The sequence below is a fragment of the Lepidochelys olivacea genome, assembly GCF_965140295.1.
Source record: "Lepidochelys olivacea isolate rLepOli2 genome assembly, chromosome: 6".
Lineage (NCBI taxonomy): Eukaryota > Metazoa > Chordata > Testudines > Cheloniidae > Lepidochelys > Lepidochelys olivacea.
The window spans coordinates 2,478,072-2,498,639 of NC_140416.1; the positions used below are offsets into that span (position 1 = coordinate 2,478,072).

The following is a 20,568-nucleotide window of genomic DNA, read 5'->3' on the forward strand; positions in this document are numbered from 1 at the left end:
GATCATTACCTCTTAGGTTGACTCTCTCTGGGGCACCTGGCATTGGGCACTGTTGGTAGACAGGATACTGGGCTGGGTGGACCTTTGCTCTGACTCAGTGTGGTCATTCTTAATGTTCTTATTTTCTTATAATGGGACATGCATGAGTTTTGGTTTGGGGTATTACATTTCACCCAATGTGGCTTTATTTAAAGATTTAGGGTCACAGGATAGCAGATCCTTTTGGGTAGGAAAGGAATCATTCATCCATCTCTCCCTGATCCATGGAGGGTAGATGATCTGCTGGACTCGGACTCAGCAGACCTGGGTTCATTCTTCTGCTCCGTCACAAAGTGGACAAATCACTTGCATTGCCCCACAGGTCAGTACCACCTTTACAGTGATATCAAGTTAAAAAAAAGTCTCTCTCTTCTCTCTGACGTGTGGTGGTCTACTCTGCAGAATTGAAGCAGTGAGCTAATTGCTGAGCAATGTGGGTGGTGGATAAAGAGTAAGGATTTTAAGAAAGACATTTTTGGGGAAAGTAAATGACTGAAGGTTTTGAGGCTGAGACAAGGTGACTTTCCCCTTTGCCTCACCAGTTCTAATCCAGGGAGGAGGTCAAGATCCATGAGACCAAAAAGATGATGGGTCTTGAAATGGGATATGATTGTTTTCAGCTTTACATCACAGATCTTTTTTTCCCACACCCTGTTCAGCGAATGGAACCAACATGCAATGTACGGAAACAGCACCACAGGGAAAGCCAAGGATGTTATCTCAGCAGCAGAGCAGATGCTGAGATCCATTTTAACTGACTGCACCTCTTTCCACAGCTTTTTCATTCTTCTAGAAAATGGGACAGAACATGAGAAAGACGAGTGTTTATTTACCTGTAACTTTATTATAAACTATTATTGTTGCTCCCGGAAGGACTGAAAGAAGAAAATGAAACGAGTTATGGCAATAAATAAATGTGTGGTGATATATACCATTTGTGGTGGATTGGAAAAAATGAATAAAGAAGGATGACAGGGAGGAAATGGTGTTCATCTGGCTTATTCAAACCTTTCACTGCATGCAGGTAACAGTCCTCTATCCTGAAAAAACTGGAACATTTGTAACTGATTTCTGAGTGTATTAAGCTTAGTGTTTTGTTTTATTTTGCTTTGTTCTGTCTGTTATTACTTAAAACCATTTAAATCCTACTTTTTATACTTAATAAAATCACTTTTGTTTATTTGTAAACTTAGTGTAAGTAATTGTTACCAGGGTGTTTGATCGGGGGTGGGGGGGAATAGCTGTGCATATCTCTCTTGCAGTGATATAGAGGGCAAGCATTTTTATTTTATTCTGTATAAGCTTTATACAGAGTAAAACGGATTTATTTGGGGTTTAGATCCCATTGGGAGCTGGGTATCTGTGTACTGGAGACAGGTGTCCTGCTGAGCTGGTTTCAGCCTAGATCTGCAGCTTTGGGGGCATCACCCAGAGCCTAGGTCTGTGTTGCAGCTGGCTAGTGTGTCTAGCTCAACAAGACAGAGTTCTGGAGGCCCAGGCTGGAAGGGAAAATGGGCTCAGAGGTAATTTCAGCACATGAGGTGACAGTCCCAATGACGGTCTCTGTGACCAAACCCAGCACACTATGCACTTGGCTTTCCTGCATTTCCAGTGATGCTTCCCTTGTTTTGTCCACTGATCTCAGTTGGGGACTGCAGACCTTGTTGGAATACAAACAAATTAATAATAATAACAATATAATAATAAACAAAACTACCACAGGCTCTCTGAAATTATTTTGTCATGTGCTGAGAATTGAATTCACCTGTTTCCACTCCCCACCACTAAACCAGTCCTGAATGAAACAGATTCAAGAACTGGTTAGCAGTTTATTCATTGCTTTCCTCAGGGAGTCCTTCACCTCCGTGTTCCTCAGGCTGTAGATGAGGGGGTTCAACATGGGGATCACCAGCGTGTAAAACACTGAGGCCACTTTGTCCGTATCCATGGAATAGCTGGAGTTGGGGCGTAAATACATGAAGAGGCTGCTGCCATAAAACAGAACCACAGTAGTCAAGTGGAAAGAGCAGGTGGAGAAGGCTTTGTGTCGGCCCTCGGCAGAGCGGATCTGCAGGATGGTGGAGGTGATATAGACATAGGAGAGGAGGACAGTCACAAAGCTGCTCCCTGTAATGCAGCTCGTCAGAGCAAACATCACAATCTCATTGATGTGGGTGTCAGAACAGGAGAGAGCCAGCAGCGCGGGGACGTCACAGAAGAAATGATTGATGATGTTGGAGCTGCAGAATGACAGCCGAAATGTACAACACGTGTTTAACACTGAATCCACCAACCCCACAGTGTACACACCAACCACCAGCTTTTTACAAAGCTGCTTGGACAAGGTGACCGTATAGAGCAGCGGGTTACAGATGGCCACATAACGGTCATACGCCATCACAGCCAGCAAGAGGCACTCAACGTCTGCAAAAGCGATGGAGAGATACATTTGCACAGCGCAGGCCGTGTAAGAAATGCTTTTCCTCTCGGCTAAGAAATTCAGCAGCATCTTAGGGGAAATTATCGAGGAAAAGCAGAGGTCACAGAAAGACAAATTCCTGAGGAAAAAGTACATGGGGGTGTGGAGTCGGGGATCAACTGTGATTAACAAGATCATCCCCCCATTTCCTACCAGGGTAATACCATAAATCAGTAGGAACACCAAAAACAGGGGAACCTGCAGCTCCGGACGATCTGTCAGTCCTGAGAGAATGAACTCAGTCGCCTCTGAGTGATTTCCCTCTTCCATCTCCTCTCAACAGAGATCAGACAGCTACAAAGATGTGGGCAGGTAGATAGTGAGGAAAATCTGTCCCTTCTCTGCAAAGAAGTAAGTGAAGATAAATAGAGATCAGTTTCTTAACAGACATCAGTACCAGCTCAGGGAAGGGCTTCGTCCACAGAGCCAGATGTTCACAGCTGGTCATTCCAGATGTTCCATAAAATGCAGACACTGTGCAAATACAATGACATGCAAGTTAATCATGCCCCCCACACAAACACTCCTGTTCACTAATCCAAACAGAAAACAGTGACTTGTGACTCTGCTGTGAGAGAATCAGTCTGAAGGGATTATTCGTTATCTAAAGAAGGGGTGAGAGTAAAGGAGTGTCAATCTTTTGATCCTCTTTGGGCAAGGGGAGCTGTGTGGCTTGGCACGTCCATTTGGGTTAAAGTTGCTTACTGTGCTAATTAAGCTTTTTGGCATTTACTTGAGCCTGTATGAAAACCCAGCAACACCATGGGAAGCCCTGGCTTCAGTGATTTTATAATTGCCTATTTTTTTCCAACCCATGAGGTCGCTCCTTTAGCTGAAGGGGTAGGAGTTGGGGCTGAGGCTTTTAGTGCTTGAGGTCTGGAATTGAATAGCTGCTGATCCCCATGATGTCTCTGTGTGTGTCTGACTGTAATTCAGGACAATAGCACGTACCTGCTGAGAAGAGAGAGAGAGATGTGGTGGCATTTCCCTATCAATAGAAACTGCCAGTCTGGGAGCATGCAGGAAATTTTATACTGAGATGTGCGATATATGGCCCATGATTCGAGAAGCAACTGAGAGTACCTGAGTTCAGAGAGCCACAACACCTAATTAATGCATTCAGTGAACCAAAGCCAGCTTGGTGTAATTGGTGCCCTGGGGATTAATTTGACCTACTCTTTCTTACTGTGTTATTAAATGATGCAAATTTTACCAGAATTACAGAGTATGAGGTTAGGGTATATTTCACCCTGGTGTATTCATTGTAATTTGGGTACTGTGTAGACCTAATCCACAAAGGGTTCTTTTTTTTTTTTTTTTGTGGTGACTGAAATTTTTTAGCTAAAAACTTAATATTTTAATAGGTTATTCCCTAAAGTAGAAAAGATCGGTTCACGCACTTTGCTTGCTGGAGACCACATGATGACCAGAGGAGCTCAGGCGCTAAGGAGGAGACCACAGCATGCTACGGACCTCTGCAGTTCACAAAACTATCCCTTTTGCCTGCATATTTTCTGCATATTATTTGCACACCAAGCTCAGTTTTAGATGCTAAATAAATCTATGAGTCAACTAGAAATAATCATGATCCCATCACAAATATTAAAACATTTTTTGATAATGTATGAGAAGTTATAAGATTACAGTGTATCATGTTATTCATACATGTTCCAAACTGAGGCTGTCAAACTGGTCTCTCTTCAACAAAGAAATGTTTGCTCCACTTAATTTTGTATCTAAAAAGTAATCAGAGTCATTAAGCAGGAAGGGAAACAAAGGTATCCCCAAAAGATGAGGAAAAAGCAGAAGGGAACATCCCATAGATAGATTTTGTTCTCTTCCAGTAAACAGGTGGAAATGTTTCTCAAAGTAGGGATAATACAAGAAAAAGAAGGGGCAGACATCCCAGGGCACCGCTCTCTCTCTCTCTCTTTCTTTCTGCCCATTGATTTACTGCGTCTGAAGAGGAAACTTTTCCTTTGAATTACACATCGTTTATTTACTGAGGCAAAAGTTGCATTCTAGTTTTATTTTTCTTGTAACCAAGTCTGACTTCTATGCCTTCTCATTTGCACTCATGGAAAATCTATCTTTGTATTCAATAAACTTTGTTTTATTGTTTTATCTAATCCAGTGTGTTTAAATAGAAATGTCTGAGAATTGTCTGCATATACTGTCTGCATAAAGGAGTTGGAGGCGCAAGTGGTGTTCTCGTCCATCCTCCCCGTGGAAGGAAAAGGCCTAGGTAGGGACCTTCGAATTGTGGAAGTCAATGAATGGCTACGCAGGTGGTGTCGGAGAGAAGGCTTTGGTTTCTTTGACCATGGGATGGTGTTCCATGAAGGAGGAGTGCTGGGCAGAGACGGGCTCCATCTTACGAAGAGAGGGAAGAGCATCTTTGCGAGCAGGCTGGCTAACCTAGTGAGGAGGGCTTTAAACTAGGTTCACCGGGGGAAGGAGACCAAAGCCCTGAGGTAAGTGGGAAAGCGGGATACCGGGAGGAAGCACAGGCAGGAATGTCTGTGAGGAGAGGGCTCCTGCCTCATACTGGGAATGAGGGGCGATCAACAGGTTATCTCAAGTGCTTATATACAAATGCACAAAGCCTTGGAAACAAGCAGGGAGAACTGGAGGTCCTGGTGATGTCAAGGAACTATGACGTGATCGGAATAACAGAAACTTGGTGGGATAACTCACATGACTGGAGTACTGTCATGGATGGTTATAAACTGTTCAGGAAGGACAGGCAGGGCAGAAAAGGTGGGGGAGTAGCACTGTATGTAAGGGAGCAGTATGACTGCTCAGAGCTCCGGTACGAAACTGCAGAAAAACCTGAGTGTCTCTGGATTAAGTTTAGAAGTGTGTGCAACAAGAGTGATGTAGTGGTGGGAGTCTGCTATAGACCACCGGACCAGGGGGATGAGGTAGATGAGGCTTTCTTCCGGCAGCTCGCGGAAGCTACTAGATCGCATGCCCTGATTCTCATGGGTGACTTTAATTTTCCTGATATCTGCTGGGAGAGCAATACAGCGGCGCATAGACAATCCAGGAAGTTTTTGGAAAGCGTAGGGGACAATTTCCTGGCGCAAGTGCTAGAGGAGCCAACTAGGGGGGGCGCTTTTCTTGACCTGCTGCTCACAAACCGGGTAGAATTAGTGGGGAAAGCAAAAGTGGATGGGAATCTGGGAGGCAGTGACCATGAGTTGGTTGAGTTCAGGATCCTGACGCAGCGAAGAAAGGTAAGCAGCAGGATACGGACCCTGGAATTCAGGAAAGCAGACTTCGACTCCCTCAGGGAACGGATGGCCAGGATCCCCTGGGGGACTAACTTGAAGGGGAAAGGAGTCCAGGAGAGCTGGCTGTATTTCAAGGAATCCCTGTTGAGGTTACAGGGACAAACCATCCCGATGAGTCGAAAGAATAGTAAATATGGCAGGCGACCAGCTTGGCTTAATGGTGAAATCCTAGCGGATCTTAAACATAAAAAAGAAGCTTACAAGAAGTGGAAGGTTGGACATATGACCAGGGAAGAGTATAAAAATATTGCTCAGGCATGTAGGAATGTTATCAGGAGGGCCAAATCGCACCTGGAGCTGCAGCTAGCCAGAGATGTCAAGAGCAACAAGAAGGGTTTCTTCAGGTATGTTGGCAACAAGAAGAAAGCCAAGGAATGTGTGGGCCCCTTACTGAATGAGGGAGGCAACCTAGTGACAGAGGATGTGGAAAAAGCTAATGTACTCAATGCTTTTTTTGCCTCTGTTTTCACTAACAAGGTCAGCTCCCAGACTGCTGCGCTGGGCATCACAAAATGGGGAAGAGATGGCCAGCCCTCTGTGGAGATAGAGGTGGTTAGGGACTATTTAGAAAAGCTGGACGTGCACAAGTCCATGGGGCCGGACGAGTTGCATCCGAGAGTGCTGAAGGAATTGGCGGCTGTGATTGCAGAGCCATTGGCCATTATCTTTGAAAACTCGTGGCGAACGGGGGAAGTCCCGGATGACTGAAAAAAGGCTAATGTAGTGCCAATCTTTAAAAAAGGGAAGAAGGAAGATCCTGGGAACTACAGGCCAGTCAGCCTCTCTTCAGTCCCTGGAAAAATCATGGAGCAGGTCCTCAATGAATCAATCCTGAAGCACTTGCATGAGAGGAAAGTGATCAGGAACAGCCAGCATGGATTCACCAAGGGAAGGTCATGCCTGACTAATCTAATCGTCTTTTATGATGAGATTACTGGTTCTGTGGATGAAGGGAAAGCAGTGGATGTATTGTTTCTTGACTTTAGCAAAGCTTTTGACACGGTCTCCCACAGTATTCTTGTCAGCAAGTTAAGGAAGTATGGGCTGGATGAATGCACTATAAGGTGGGTAGAAAGCTGGCTAGATTGTCGGGCTCAACGGGTAGTGATCAATGGCTCCATGTCTAGTTGGCAGCCGGTATCAAGTGGAGTGCCCCAAGGGTCGGTCCTGGGGCTGGTTTTGTTCAATATCTTCATAAATGATCTGGAGGATGGTGTGGATTGCACTCTCAGCAAATTTGCAGATGATACTAAACTGGGAGGAGTGGTAGATACGCTGGAGGGGAGGGATAGGATACAGAAGGACCTAGACAAATTGGAGGATTGGGCCAAAAGAAATCTGATGAGGTTCAATAAGGATAAGTGCAGGGTCCTGCACTTAGGACGGAAGAACCCAATGCACAGCTACAGACTAGGGACCGAGTGGCTAGGCAGCAGTTCTGCGGAAAAGGACCTAGGGGTGACAGTGGACGAGAAGCTGGATATGAGTCAGCAGTGTGCCCTTGTTGCCAAGAAGGCCAATGGCATTTTGGGATGTATAAGTAGGGGCATAGCGAGCAGATCGAGGGACGTGATCATTCCCCTCTATTCGACATTGGTGAGGCCTCATCTGGAGTACTGTGTCCAGTTTTGGGCCCCACACTTCAAGAAGGATGTGGATAAATTGGAGAGAGTCCAGCGAAGGGCAACAAAAATGATTAGGGGACTGGAACACATGAGTTATGAGGAGAGGCTGAGGGAGCTGGGATTGTTTAGCCTGCAGAAGAGAAGAATGAGGGGGGATTTGATAGCTGCTTTCAACTACCTGAAAGGGGGTTCCAAAGAGGATGGCTCTAGACTGTTCTCAATGGTGGCAGATGACAGAACGAGGAGTAATGGTCTCAAGTTGCAGTGGGGGAGGTTTAGATTGGATATTAGGAAAAACTTTTTCACTAAAAGGGTGGTGAAACACTGGAATGCGTTACCTAGGGAGGTGGTAGAATCTACTTCCTTAGAGGTTTTTAAGGTCAGGCTTGACAAAGCCCTGGCTGGGATGATTTAACTGGGAATTGGTCCTGCTTCGAGCAGGGGGTTGGACTAGATGACCTTCTGGGGTCCCTTCCAACCCTGATATTCTATGATTCTATGATTTGTGCTGATAAAGAAATAATGGACAATGTTGCTTGTATTGTCCAGGAGAGAACTGAGCAGCACAGGACGTACATTTCAGGAGGGAAATCAAAGACTGGGGAACATGTTGGGGTCACTCTGCAGTATAACCAAATGTGATGAGAGCCAAGGAGCAAATCTCAAAGTCATCAAAGCCAAATTTAATCTCTCCTGCCAAGGAAGCAGTTCCATAGGTATAAAGAGTAACATTGGTGTGGTTAGCAAACAGGGAAAGATTCGACTCTATCTCTGATTATATGTTTCTGATCAGGTACTGCTTCTGTCCTTTCAACTCATTGTAAGTGAAGGGAGGAAAAAGAAAGAGATACCACCAAGTCATGGGCAAACAAGTCAGTTTCAGAACATTTCAGCCTTTAATTGAAATGACAGTGAGCCATTCACGGGAAGGGAAGTAAAGAATGATCCTTAGAGGAGAAATTTTAACTTTTCTGAACATATTTACCTATCAAAAGAAGGAAAAAGCTTTATGAAGGGAGGCACAAGCATGATGGAAAAGAGGAGAAAATCACTTTAATAGGAAGGGGGAAAACTCACCCATCAATTCAGGGTTATGTCTGTACTAAGGCCATTGCATTGACTCAGCTGTGATGTGCAGCAGCACCACAGTGTAGATGCTTTCCACGTTGATGGAAGGGTTTTTCCATCATTGTAGTTAATCCACTTCTCCGAGAGGCAGTAGCTTGGTCGATGAAAGAATTACACTGAGGGTCTGTACAAGCTAACTGACTCACACAGGCTGTGAAAAGATTCCCCGCCCTGTGCTACAGAGCTCTGTTGATCTAATTTTTAAGCATAAACCAGGCCTCAGAGAAGCTGCTGATCAAAAAGAACAGTTGGGAAATCTCGTCCTATCTCCCTGACTGGTGTTTGTCTAACCTGCTCTTAAAAAATCTCCAGTGTTGGAGATTCCACAACCTTCCTGGGCAAGTTATTCCAGCGCTTAACCACCGTCACTGTTGGGGTCTTTTTCCTATTGTCCAACCTAAACCTCCCTTGCTGCAGTTGAAGTGTATCCAGTCTTGTCCTCTCCTTCATCTACTCCCACATTGTTTTGCAATTTTATTCTTAAACTCTGTGTGACGGGTTGTGTCACAGAAACCCCTTTGGGACTGCCTCCGGATGTGCCTAGACTACCTCTAAGCCTGTTTTCTCCGCCAGCTTGGGAGTTCAGTACCTTAACTTGTTTGAGCCAGGCAAACAGGCCAATATTCATAACTTTGAATACAAAAATATTACATGCATGCAAATAGGATGAATATATCCAGTTGATCATAACCTTTTCAGAGATATGTTACATGGTCTGTCTGGCATAAAACATATCCCAGTTATGTCATATTTACACTCATAACAATATTTTTAAAAGCATTATGGGGTGCAACATCACACTCTGTTTCACGGACTATAATTTGTAGGAAATAAATATAATTAACAAAAGGATCAGGAGGGAGCTGGCTTGCTCAGAGATATTTTGTAGTAGCATCTGCAGAGATGCTGCAGAGATCTTCAGTGTTAACCACCAGTTTGGGGAATAGTCTCCTTTTTGCAGCCTGCCCTGACCATAGCATTTTCAGTGAGGACTGTCTCAGGCAGCTCTGGGTCACAGGAGGGAGAAAGCCAGGAGGAGGAGTTATGAGCATGACTCTTAGAGGAAGTACGGGCACACTGTTTCCTGGGCACAGACCTGGGGTGACAGATTTTGGAGTTTCTGAATACAGAGTTTGCTGGTTGTTGGTTGTTTCTACTGGTGTTCAGGGAAGCAGGACATTGTGTACATTCTTTGTAACCCCTCACCCACAGATTGTACTAAAGAATAGAGCTGACTTGGATCACAGGTTGGCACCACTTCAGAGAAGCGGGCACCAACATGCCCTGGTGCACTGATAATACCAGGCAAGACCGCACACTCATGAGGGATAATTTCTGCTACCACAGTGAAGAAGGGAAGGGTCATCACTGGGCCTGCCTTGGATCTCCTTGGTGGGAGGTGATGACCACAATGTCCTTGTGCATCTGCACAAGTGGATCAGTGCATTGCCCCATCCCTGTGGTGACCTCACCCTTTCATGTCAATTGAACACTACTGTCAGTCTGCACCACACCTTTCGTGTTATTGGGATATTTTCGAGGTTGGTGGCTGTGACATACCAGGGTCCAACCCAGACTAATCAGCGGCTGTGTGGCACCTGCCTGCAGCCTTGCAATGCCTTGCTAAAGTGGCTTCCACGTGGGCCACTCACAGACAACCCTCAAGCATGGAAATCGCACCCGAGGCATGTGTGTGTAACTGGAGGCTGGTCAGGAATAATTGGGTTACATTCAGGCTCTCACCACCTTCGGTTATACTGCAGGGTGACCCCAGCATATTCCCCAATCTTTCATTTCCCTCCTGAAATGTACGTCCTGTGCTGCCCAGTCCTCTCCTGGACAATACAAGCTACATTGTCCATTATTTCATTATCAGCACGAATATGCAGGCAATTCTCAGACATTTCTATTTAAACACACTGGATTAGATAAAACAATAAAACTAAGTTTATTGAATACAAAGATAGATTTTCCGTGAATTCAAATGAGAAGGGATCAGCAGCTATTGAATTCCAGACCTCCAGCACCAAAAGCCTCAGCCCCACCTCCTACCCCTTCAGCTAAAGGAGTGACCTCATGAGTTGGAAAAAAATAGGCAATTACAAAGTCACTGAACCCAGGGTTTCCCATGATGTCGCTGGGTTTTCATACAGGCTCAAGTAAATGCCAGAAAGCTTAAATAGCACAGTAAGCAACTTTACGCCAAACGGACGTGCCAAGCCACACAACTTCCCTTGCCCAAAGAGGGTCAAAAGATTGACACTCCTTTACTCTCACCCCTTATTTAAATAAGGTATAATCCCTTCAGACTGATTCTCTCACAGCAGAGTCACAAGTCACTGTGTTCTGTTTGGACTAGTGAACAGGAGTGTTTGTGTGGGGGGCATGATTAACCTGCGTGTCATTGTATTTGCACAATGTCTGCATTTTATAGAACATCTGGAATGACCAGCTGTGAACATCTGGCTCTGTGGACTAAGTCCTTCCCTGAGCTGGTACTGATGTCCATTTAGAAACTGATCTCCATTGATCTTCACTTGCTTCATTGCAGAGAAGGGACAGGTTTTCCTCACTATCTACCTGCCTACATCTCTGTAGCTGTCTGATCTCTGTTGAGAGGAGATGGAAAAGGGAAATCATTCAGAGGTGACTGAGTTCATTCTCTCAGGACTAAAAGATGATCCACGGCTGCAGGTTCCCTTGTTTGGGGTGTTCCTACTGATTTATGGTATCACGCTTTTGGAGAATTGGGGGATGATCTTGTTAATCACAATAGATCACCGACTCCACAACCCCATGCACTTTTTCCTCAGGAATTTGTCTTTCTGTGATCTCTGCTTTTCCTCGATAATTTCCCCTAAGATGCTGCTGAATTTCTTAGCCGAGAGGAAAAGCATTTCTTACACTGCCTGCGCTGTGCAAATGTCTCTCTATCCTTTTTGCAGATGCTGAGCTCCTCTTGCTGGTTGTGATGGCGTATGACCATTATGTGGCCATCTGTAACCCGCTGCTCTATACGGTCACTATGTCCACTAAGCTTTGTAAACAGCTGGTGGTTGGGGTGTACGCTGTGGGGATTGTGGATTCAATGATATACACGTGTTGTACATTTCGGCTGTCATTCTGCAGCTCCAACATCATCATAATTTCTTCTGTGACGTCCTCCCACTGTTGGCGCTCTCCTGTTCTGACACCCGCATCAATGAGATTGTGATGTTTGTTTTAATTTGCTGCATTCAAGTGATCAGCTTTGTGACTGTCCTCCTCTCCTATGTCTATATCATCTCCGCCATCCTGCAGATGCGCTCTGCCGAGGGCCGACACAAAGCCTTCTCCACCTGCTCTTTCCACTTGACTACTGTGGTCCTGTTTTATGGCACCCTCCTCTTCATGTATTTACGTCCCACCTCCAGCTATTCCATGGATACAGACAAAGTGGCCTCTGTGTTTTACGTGCTTGTGATCCCCATGTTGAACCCTCTCATCTACAGTCTGAGGAACATGGAGGTGAAGGACGCCTTGAGCAAAGCAGTGGATAAACTGCTAACCAATTCTTGAATCTGTTTCATTCAGTACTGGTTTAGTGGTGCGGAGTGGAAACAGGTGAATTCAATTCTCAGCCCATGACAAAATAATTGCGGAGAGCCCGTGGTAGTTTGTACTTTATTATATTGTTATTATGAATAATTTGTTTGTATTCCAAAAAGGTCTGCAGTCCCCAACTGAGATCAGTGGACAAAACAAGGGAAACATCACATAAAATGCAGAAAACCCAAGTGCATAGCGTGCTGGGTTTGGTCACAGAGACCCTCATTGGGACTGTCACCTCATGTGCTGAAATTACCTGTGAGACAATTTTCCCTTCCAGCCTGGGCCTCTAGAACCCTGTCTTACTGAGCCAGAAACACTAGCCGGCTGCAACACAGACCTAGGCTCCGGGTCACGCCACCAAAGCTGAAGATCGAGACTGAAACCAGCTCAGCAGGACACCTGTCTCCAGTACACAGATACCCAGCTCCCAATGGGATCTAAACCCCAAATAAATCTGTTTTACTCTGTATAAAGCTTATACAGGATAAAATTATAAATGCTTGCCCTGTATATCACTGCAAGAGAGATATGCACAGCTGTTCCCCCCCACGCCCCGGCAAACATCCCGGTAACAATTACTTACACTAAGTTTACAAATAAATAAAAGTGATTTTATTAAGTATAAAAAGTAGGATTTAAGTGGTTTTAAGTAATAACAGACAGAACAAAGCAAAATAAAACAAAACACTCAGGCTAAGTTAATACACTCAGAAATCAGTTACAAATGTTCTAGTTTTTCTCAGGATTGAGGACTGTTGCCTGCATGCAGTGAAAGGTTTGAATAAGCCAGATGAACACCATTTCCTCCATCTCATCCTTCTTTATTAATTTATTCAAATCCACCACAAATGGAATATATCACCACAAGTTTATTTATTGCCATAACTCGTTTCATTTCCTTCTTTCAGTCCTTCCGGGAGCAACCGTAATATTTTATAATAAATTTACAGGTAAATAAACACTCATCTTTCTCATGTTCTTTTCCATTTTCTAGAAGAATGAAAAAGCTGTGGAAAGAGATGCAGCCAGTTAAACTGGATCTCAGGATCTGCTCTGCTGCTGAGATAATGTCCTTGGCTTTCCCTGTGGTGCTGTTTCCACACATGGAATGTTGGTTCCATTCGCTGAACAGAGTGTGGGAAAAAAAGCTCTGTGACCTAAAGCTGAAAACAATCATATCCCATTTCAAGACCCATCTTCTTTCCGGGCTTATGGATCTTGACCTCCTCCCTGGATTAGAACTGGTGCCTCAAAGGGGAAAGGCACCTTGTCTCAGCCTCAAAACCTTCAGCCATTCCCTTTCCCCAAAACCGTCTTTCTTAATATCCTTACTCTTTATCCACCACCCACATTGCTCAGCAATTATCTCACTGCTTCAATTCTGCAGAGCAGACCACCACACATCAGAGTGAGAAGTGAGACTTTTTTAAACTTGATATCACTCGAAAGGCGGTACTGACCTGAGGGGCAATTTAAGTGATTTGTCCACTTTGTGACAGAGGAGAAGAATGAACCCAGGTCTGCTGAGTCCGAGTCCAGCAGATCATCTGCCCTCCATGGATTAAGGCGTGAAGGACGAAATGATTCCTTTCCTACCTAAAAGAATCTGCTATCCTGTGACCCTAAATCTTTACATAAATACACATCGGGTCAGATTTAATACACCAAACCAAAACACATGCATGTCCCATTATAAGAACATAAGAACGTTAAGAATGGCCATACTGAGTCAGAGCAAAGGTCCATCCAGCCCAGTATCCTGTCTACCAACAGTGCCCAATGCCAGGTGCCCAGAGGGAGTCAACCTAACAGGTAATGATCAAGTGATCACTCTCCTGCCATCCATCCCCACCCTCTGACAGACAGAGGCTTGGGACACCATTCCTTACCCATCCTGGCTAATAGCCATTAATGGACTTAACCTCCATGAATTTATCCAGTTCTCTTTTAAACCCTGTTATAGTCCTAGCCTTCACAACCTCCTCAGCAAGGAGTTCCACAGGGGAGGGATAGCTCAGTACTTTGAGCATTGGCCTGCTAAACCCAGGGTTGTGAGTTCAACCCTTGAGGGGGCCATTTAGGGATCTGGGGCAAAAATTGGGGATTGGTCCTGCTCTGAGCAGGGGGTTGGACTAGATGACCTCCTGAGGTCCCTTCCAACTCTGATATTCTATGTCCCCATTCTGTGTCTATGACTGTGCGCTGTGTGAAGAAGAACTCCCTTTTATTTGTTTTAAAACTGATGCCCATTAATTTCATTTGGTGGCTCCTAGTTCTTATGTTATGGGAACAAGAAAATAACTTTTCCTTATTCATTTTCTCCACACCACTCATGAATTTATATACCTCTATCATATCCCCCCTTAGTCTCCTCTTCTCCAAAATGAAAAGTCCTAGCCCTTTTAATCTCTCCTCATATGGGACTCGTTCCAAACCCCTTATCATTTTAGTTGCCCTTCTCTGATCCTTTTCTAATGCCAGTGTATCTTGTTTGAGATAAGAAGACTACTGTACACAGTATTCAAGATGTGGGAGTACCATGGATTTATGTAAGGGCAATAAGATATTCTCCATCTTATTCTCTATAGCTTTTTAATGATTCCTAACATCCTGCTTGCTTTTTTGACTGCTGCAGCACACTACATGGACGTCTTCAGAGAACTATCCACAATGACTCCAAGTTCTTTTTCTGATTAGCTGTAGCTAAATTACCCCCATCATTTTGTATGTATAGTTGAGGTTATTTTTTCCAATGTGCATTACTTTACATTTATCCATATTACATTTCATTTGCCATTTTGTTGCCCAAGTTTTGTGAGATCTTTTTAAAGTTCTTCAGTCTCCTTTGGTCTTAACTATCTTGAGCAGTTTAGTATCATCTGCAAAATTTGCCACCTCACTGTTAACGCCTTTCTCCATATCGTTTATGAATAAGTTGAATAGGATTGGTCCTCAGACTGACCCTTGGGGAACACCACCAGTTACCCCTCTCCATTCTGAAAATTTACCATTTATTCCTACCCTTTGTTCCCTGTCTTTTAACCAGTTCTTAATCCATGAAAGGATCTTCCCTCTTATCCCATGACAACTTAATTATCCCTTACATCTGTTTTGTACCCATGTCTGTTGCTATAGGACGTTATATCTCATTGGCTTAGCCAGCCCCCTTGTTGTTCTGCAGTTCCTCACTGGTGACTCTTTACCACGTTAATCAAGAGATTCATTGAGCAAGAACCTCATGCAGAGATGATGATGAAAATGTAGGAGATGAGGATAACGAGGACGGAGATGATTTCCACAGAGCTACCATAGTTATAGAGAAGGAGTTTATTGAGTGAAGTGTCAGAGCATAAGAACTTGAGGAGCTGTCAGGGTTCCCTCCCCACTCTGAACTATAGGGTACAGATGTGGGGACCCGCATGAAAGACCCCCAAAGCTTATTTTTACCAGCTTAGGTTAAAACTTCCCCAAGGCACAAATTCTCCCTTGTACCTTGGATTAGGTAAATGCTGCCACCACCTAGTGATTCAACAAACATTTAGGGAGGGCCACTTGGAGCCCTCTCTTCCCTCTAATATACCCCCAAGCCCTACCCCCCCTCACTTTCCTGGGGAGGCTTGAGAATAAACAGGATGACCACAGACCAACCTTGGTTTTTTTAGGACAGAGAACTTTATTAGAAAGAAAAAAGGTAAAAGAAGCACCTCCGTAAAATTAGAATGGAAGATAATCTCACAGGGCAATTGGATTCAAAACAGAGAGGATTTTCCTCTAGGCAAAATCTTAATGATACAAAAAGAAAAAAAAAACATAACAAGGAATACACCTTCCTTTCAACACAGAGAAAATCATAAGCCAAAACAAAAGATAATCTAATTCATCCCCTTGCTAGTGCTTACTAATTCTATAGGTGTTGAATTGCTTGCTTTCTTGATCTGACTCCAGCAAGAACCACACAGAACAGACAGAACAAATCCGCCCCCCCCCCCCCCGGACCAGATTTGAAAGGTCATCATGGTAAGGTGCCAGCCACATTACCTGAGCTTCTTAACCCTTTACCGGTAAGAGGATTTTGTGCCTCTGGCCAAGAGGGATTTTATAGTACTGTATACAGAAAGGTGGTTACCCTTCTGTCATAAATATAAAGAGAAGGGTAAACTCCTTTAAAATCGCTCCTGGCCAGAGGAAAATATCTTCTCACCATGTCACATAAACAGTGACATGGCAAAGTGAGAAGATATTTATAGTCAACAGAGCAAATATCAGTTTTTATAACCATAAAATTAGCAACACACCACAAGATGGCCCTGTATACAAAATTCTTATTTCTTTAGGCTAGAAACACCACAAAGGCCTAGTTTCAGAGTAGCAGCCATGTTAGTCTGTATCCGCAAAAAGAAAAGGAGGACTTGTGACACCTATGAGACTAACAAATTTATTTGAGCAGAAGCTTTCATGACCTATAGCTCACTTCATCGGATGCAAAGGCCTAGTAGCTGTTTGGTTAGTCTCATGACCCAACACATCTTTTCATGCATAAATTCCTGGAGAGGCTTGAGGCTAACTATGTTGCACAGGCATAAAGTCAACTAACCTTTAGGATTAAATAATAAGGATCGTTGCATGTGATCGTCTGCCGTAATAATAGTAGGGGCTAGATGGGTGAGATAATATCTTTTCTTGGACCAACTTCTGTTAGTGAAAGAGACAAAGCTCCCAGAGACCACTGCTTCAGGCCTGGGAAAGGTACGGAGCATCAAAGCTAAATGGAAGGTGGAACAGATTGTTAAATATAAAGAATGAACACTTGTTAAGAACTCATTAAGAAACAATTGAAATGAAGTGTTTTGGTGGCATTGGACTGGGAACGTTTTGATTTTCTGTCTTGTGGAAGTATATCATTGTATAAGTATAACGTTGTATAAGGGGACATGCTGGATACATTGTATATGAGAGGGCATGCCACAACATGTTACAAAGTATCTGAAGGAGCACACGTAGGGACAGTTAGCTTTTGAATGGAGAAGCAATTAAGATAGAGCCAGCACATCTAAGAAGGAGGCATCAGAATGGAAGGTGTGAAGGGCAATTAGTTAAGTTAACTGGAAGCTGTTAAAAGGAGATTGTTAAGGGTGGCAGGTAATTGAAGATACGTGACTGGTCTCAGGGATCTCAAAGGGTGGTGACTAAAATCTTTTTCTTCTTTTGTCTGTAACTTCTCTGTAACTTGTTCTCCAAAAAACTGTATAAATTAAAAGACACAAGCCCCACTCGGGGGGCTCACTTCTAAATGTATTAGCAGAGCAGCTTTGCTAATAAAACAGAGTGGTCTGATAAATTGTGAGTCTGGGTCAAACTTTGACAATTTGGAGGTTCCACCGAGATGGCAAGCGGCTTCACTGAGGCTGTGTGATCCCTGACTGCCTTGCAGGACAATCGTGGCAGCCGGCGCCTGGACACTTAGTCCAAGCGATCCTCCACAAGACAGAAAGGTACACAGCAGCAGCGCAGTCTACGCCATTGAACTTGTTGGTTCCCACTCTGTTCGGGTAGGGGTCCTTGGATCCAGCTTCTGGAATCAGACGTCTCAGGTAATTATTATTTTTGTGCTTTAACCAGTTTGAGGACTGTCTTGTCTTTGTGTCTATCCATCTTCCCTGTGGTGTGTGTGTGAATCTGGGAGCCATCTCTGTCTGGAGACTGGCTGACCAAGGGGTCCCCGTCCCCACAGTCTGAATAAGTGGAATCTGCACAGCACAGCTGCAGCCGCACCATGCCTTGGGTATAACCCCTGGTGTGAAAGCAAGGGCAGTTGAGGCAGTAGCCTGTGGGCTCCTTTCTGTGTGTTTCACCGGGTACCGCTCTGCTGAGCCTGAATTTCCTTCTTGTGTGAGTGCTGTGTGAAGTCATAGAATCATAGAATCATAGAATCATAGAATATCAGGGTTGGAAGGGACCCCAGAAGGTCATCTAGTCCAACCCCCTGCTCAAAGCAGGACCAATTCCCAGTTAAATCATCCCAGCCAGGGCTTTGTCAAGCCTGACCTTAAAAACCTCTAAGGAAGGAGATTCTACCACCTCCCTAGGTAACGCATTCCAGTGTTTCACCACCCTCTTAGTGAAAAAGTTTTTCCTAATATCCAAGTCCTCCTGGATGGGTAATCAGAAGTCTAAGGTAGAACAGTTCCCTAAGGGAACTCCAGCTTATTTTATGTATTTTAGGAGGGGTCCGGACTCTTGTAGGTTTCTTGAAAAATGGTCCAAATTAGCTCTAGAGAACCCCAAATTACAGTGGCCACTGTTAGGTTCTTGGGACAAGGATCGAGTGGACACTTTAAAAAACAAACTCGTCCTCCCAAAAACCAAATTGGAGAGAGGAGAAGTAGACTGCTTCATGCAGTGGTGGGAAGAGGCAAATTGTAGATGGACTGAGTCAAAACTCACCTCTCTTAAAAATTCTATCAAAAAACTAACAGTTCAATTGGATGCAGTCTCTCCCACCACTAGTCTGAGCACTCCCCTTTGCCCAGTCCTGTGCAATGATCCGGATCAAACCCGACCCCCACCATACTCCTGCACAAATAAGAAATCAGAAAAAGAAAAATCTTCAGTGACTACAGATGATGAAAGTGAAGAAGATACCCTCATTGGCCTCGCAGCTCTGCAAAATATTATGAAGAAGAAATCCAAAGCAGACTGCAAAGATTCTCTTGACATCTCTTCTTGGAAAAGAGAACCTGATGGGAGGTTAATGAGACTCTGATCAAACTGTTGTGGCACCCTTACGAGTCCTTAAGATGGGAGAAAGTGAGTCCATATGGGATTATAAGCCCTGGACTCATACGGAACTTTTATCTATAGTTAAAAGTTTCCCCAAACCACAGGAAAACTCTGTCAAATTTTCTGAGGAGTTTCTGTTAATCTGTGAAACCTATGACCCCTATGAGACAGATGTCCTCCAACTGTGTAAATTGTTAGCTCCTGCCAGTTATTATGAAAAATGGTTGGCTGCCGCAGACTGGCCAGCTGAGGCACGCTACTCAACCATAAAAAGTACTGGCCCAGATTCGGCATACAGAGACCAGTGTATGGCTCTTTGGAAGCACCTGCATCAAGCCATTCCCAAAGTGTGGTCTCCTAAAACAAACTGGACAGCAATACGTTGCTGTAAGCAAGGGCAAGGAGAAAGCCCAGGCGACTATAGGTCCCGGATAACTGATATTTTCCTACAACATTCAGGAATACAAGAGCCCGATGTAAATGGGCAGGGGGCCTTGGCACATGCATTTGTTGATGGTCTTCTCCCTGCCACAGGCAGCATGTTAAAACGAATAAGTGTGGGATGGGAGACTGAAACCATGGACAAATTGCTGGCAGTAGCAGAGCATTGCCACCGCACTTTAAAAGGAAAGGAGGAACAGTCCTCCCAAAAGTTAATGGCTCTGCAGATACAACATTATTCAGGACTAAGCAGACCACACCGGGGACAGGGACGGGGTTGCGGAAGGGGGCAGGGGCTGGATTAACTGGGGTTTGTAACTATTGTAAACAGCCTGGACACTGGAAAAAAGAGTGTCCAAGACGACCTAATAATTGTATGGGAAATCAAGTGAACCCCCCGCTGGTTCCTCCAGCTGATCCCCAACCCTATTTTTCACCCCAACAATGGTGGGATGCTGGGGAACCTCACAAAGTTTTAGCTCCCTTATTACCTCTGTCCCCTACTGGAGAATGTGTCCTGACTGTAAATGATCTCTCTCTCCCTTTCCTTGTTGATACTGGAGCTTCTCTTTCTACAATCCGCACCACTGACTTGCCTGAGGTTCCCCGATCTGGAAAATCTGTGTCTGCTGTTGGCATTACAGGGATCCCTACCTCTTTTCCCCTCTCAAAACCTTTGTCTGTTCAGGTCGGTCCCCTCTCTGAGGAGCATGCATTCCTCCTCTCTGATTCCACCCCTGCAAACCTTCTGGGATGGGACTTGCTATGCAAACTTGGCTGTTCTATTTACTGCTCCCCAGATGGTGTCTATCTGCAAATCCCTCAGTCTTCCTTATGTGATTCTGTAGCCTCCCTGCTGTCTGAAACTTCCCTCTCCACTCTGGTCCCTTGCTGTCCCTTAACTCCATCCCTAGAGCACCTAATCTCTCAGGTTCCTTCCTCCCTATGGCCATCTCACCCATCTGAAGTGGGCCGATTAAATACTGACCCAGTTCGGATTACTGTAGACAATTCCAAACCTCTGCCTCGCCTGTCTCAGTATCCTTTGAATCCTGAGGCAGAGGCTGGGATTGCTCCAGTTATATCTGCATTAAAAGAACACGGAATTATTGTCCCTTGTTCCAGCCCCTGTAACACCCCTATCCTCCCAGTTCAAAAGGCTGATGGCAAATCGTGGCGATTTGTTCAA

General features: G+C 44.6%; 1 protein-coding gene and 1 pseudogene across 2 annotated transcripts in view; one reads left to right on the top strand and one right to left on the bottom strand.

The window, feature by feature from the left end:
• The window catches only part of LOC311522700 (olfactory receptor 8U9-like), a 28,589-nt pseudogene extending 16,464 nt beyond the window's left edge, over positions 1-12,125 (top strand). Inside the window, exon 2 of the transcript in view lies at positions 11,381-12,125. The product of the transcript in view is annotated as an olfactory receptor 8U9-like (transcript). The remainder of the gene's footprint in view (positions 1-11,380) is intronic.
• LOC311522680 (olfactory receptor 5AR1-like) lies at positions 1,850-2,788 on the bottom strand (the record flags this gene model as incomplete). The annotated part of the gene is made up of 1 exon (XM_084632170.1): positions 1,850-2,788. One exon carries the CDS (start codon positions 2,786-2,788, stop codon positions 1,850-1,852), a length of 939 nt encoding a protein of 312 aa, XP_084488296.1.
• Positions 12,126-20,568: the final 8,443 nt, after the last annotated feature.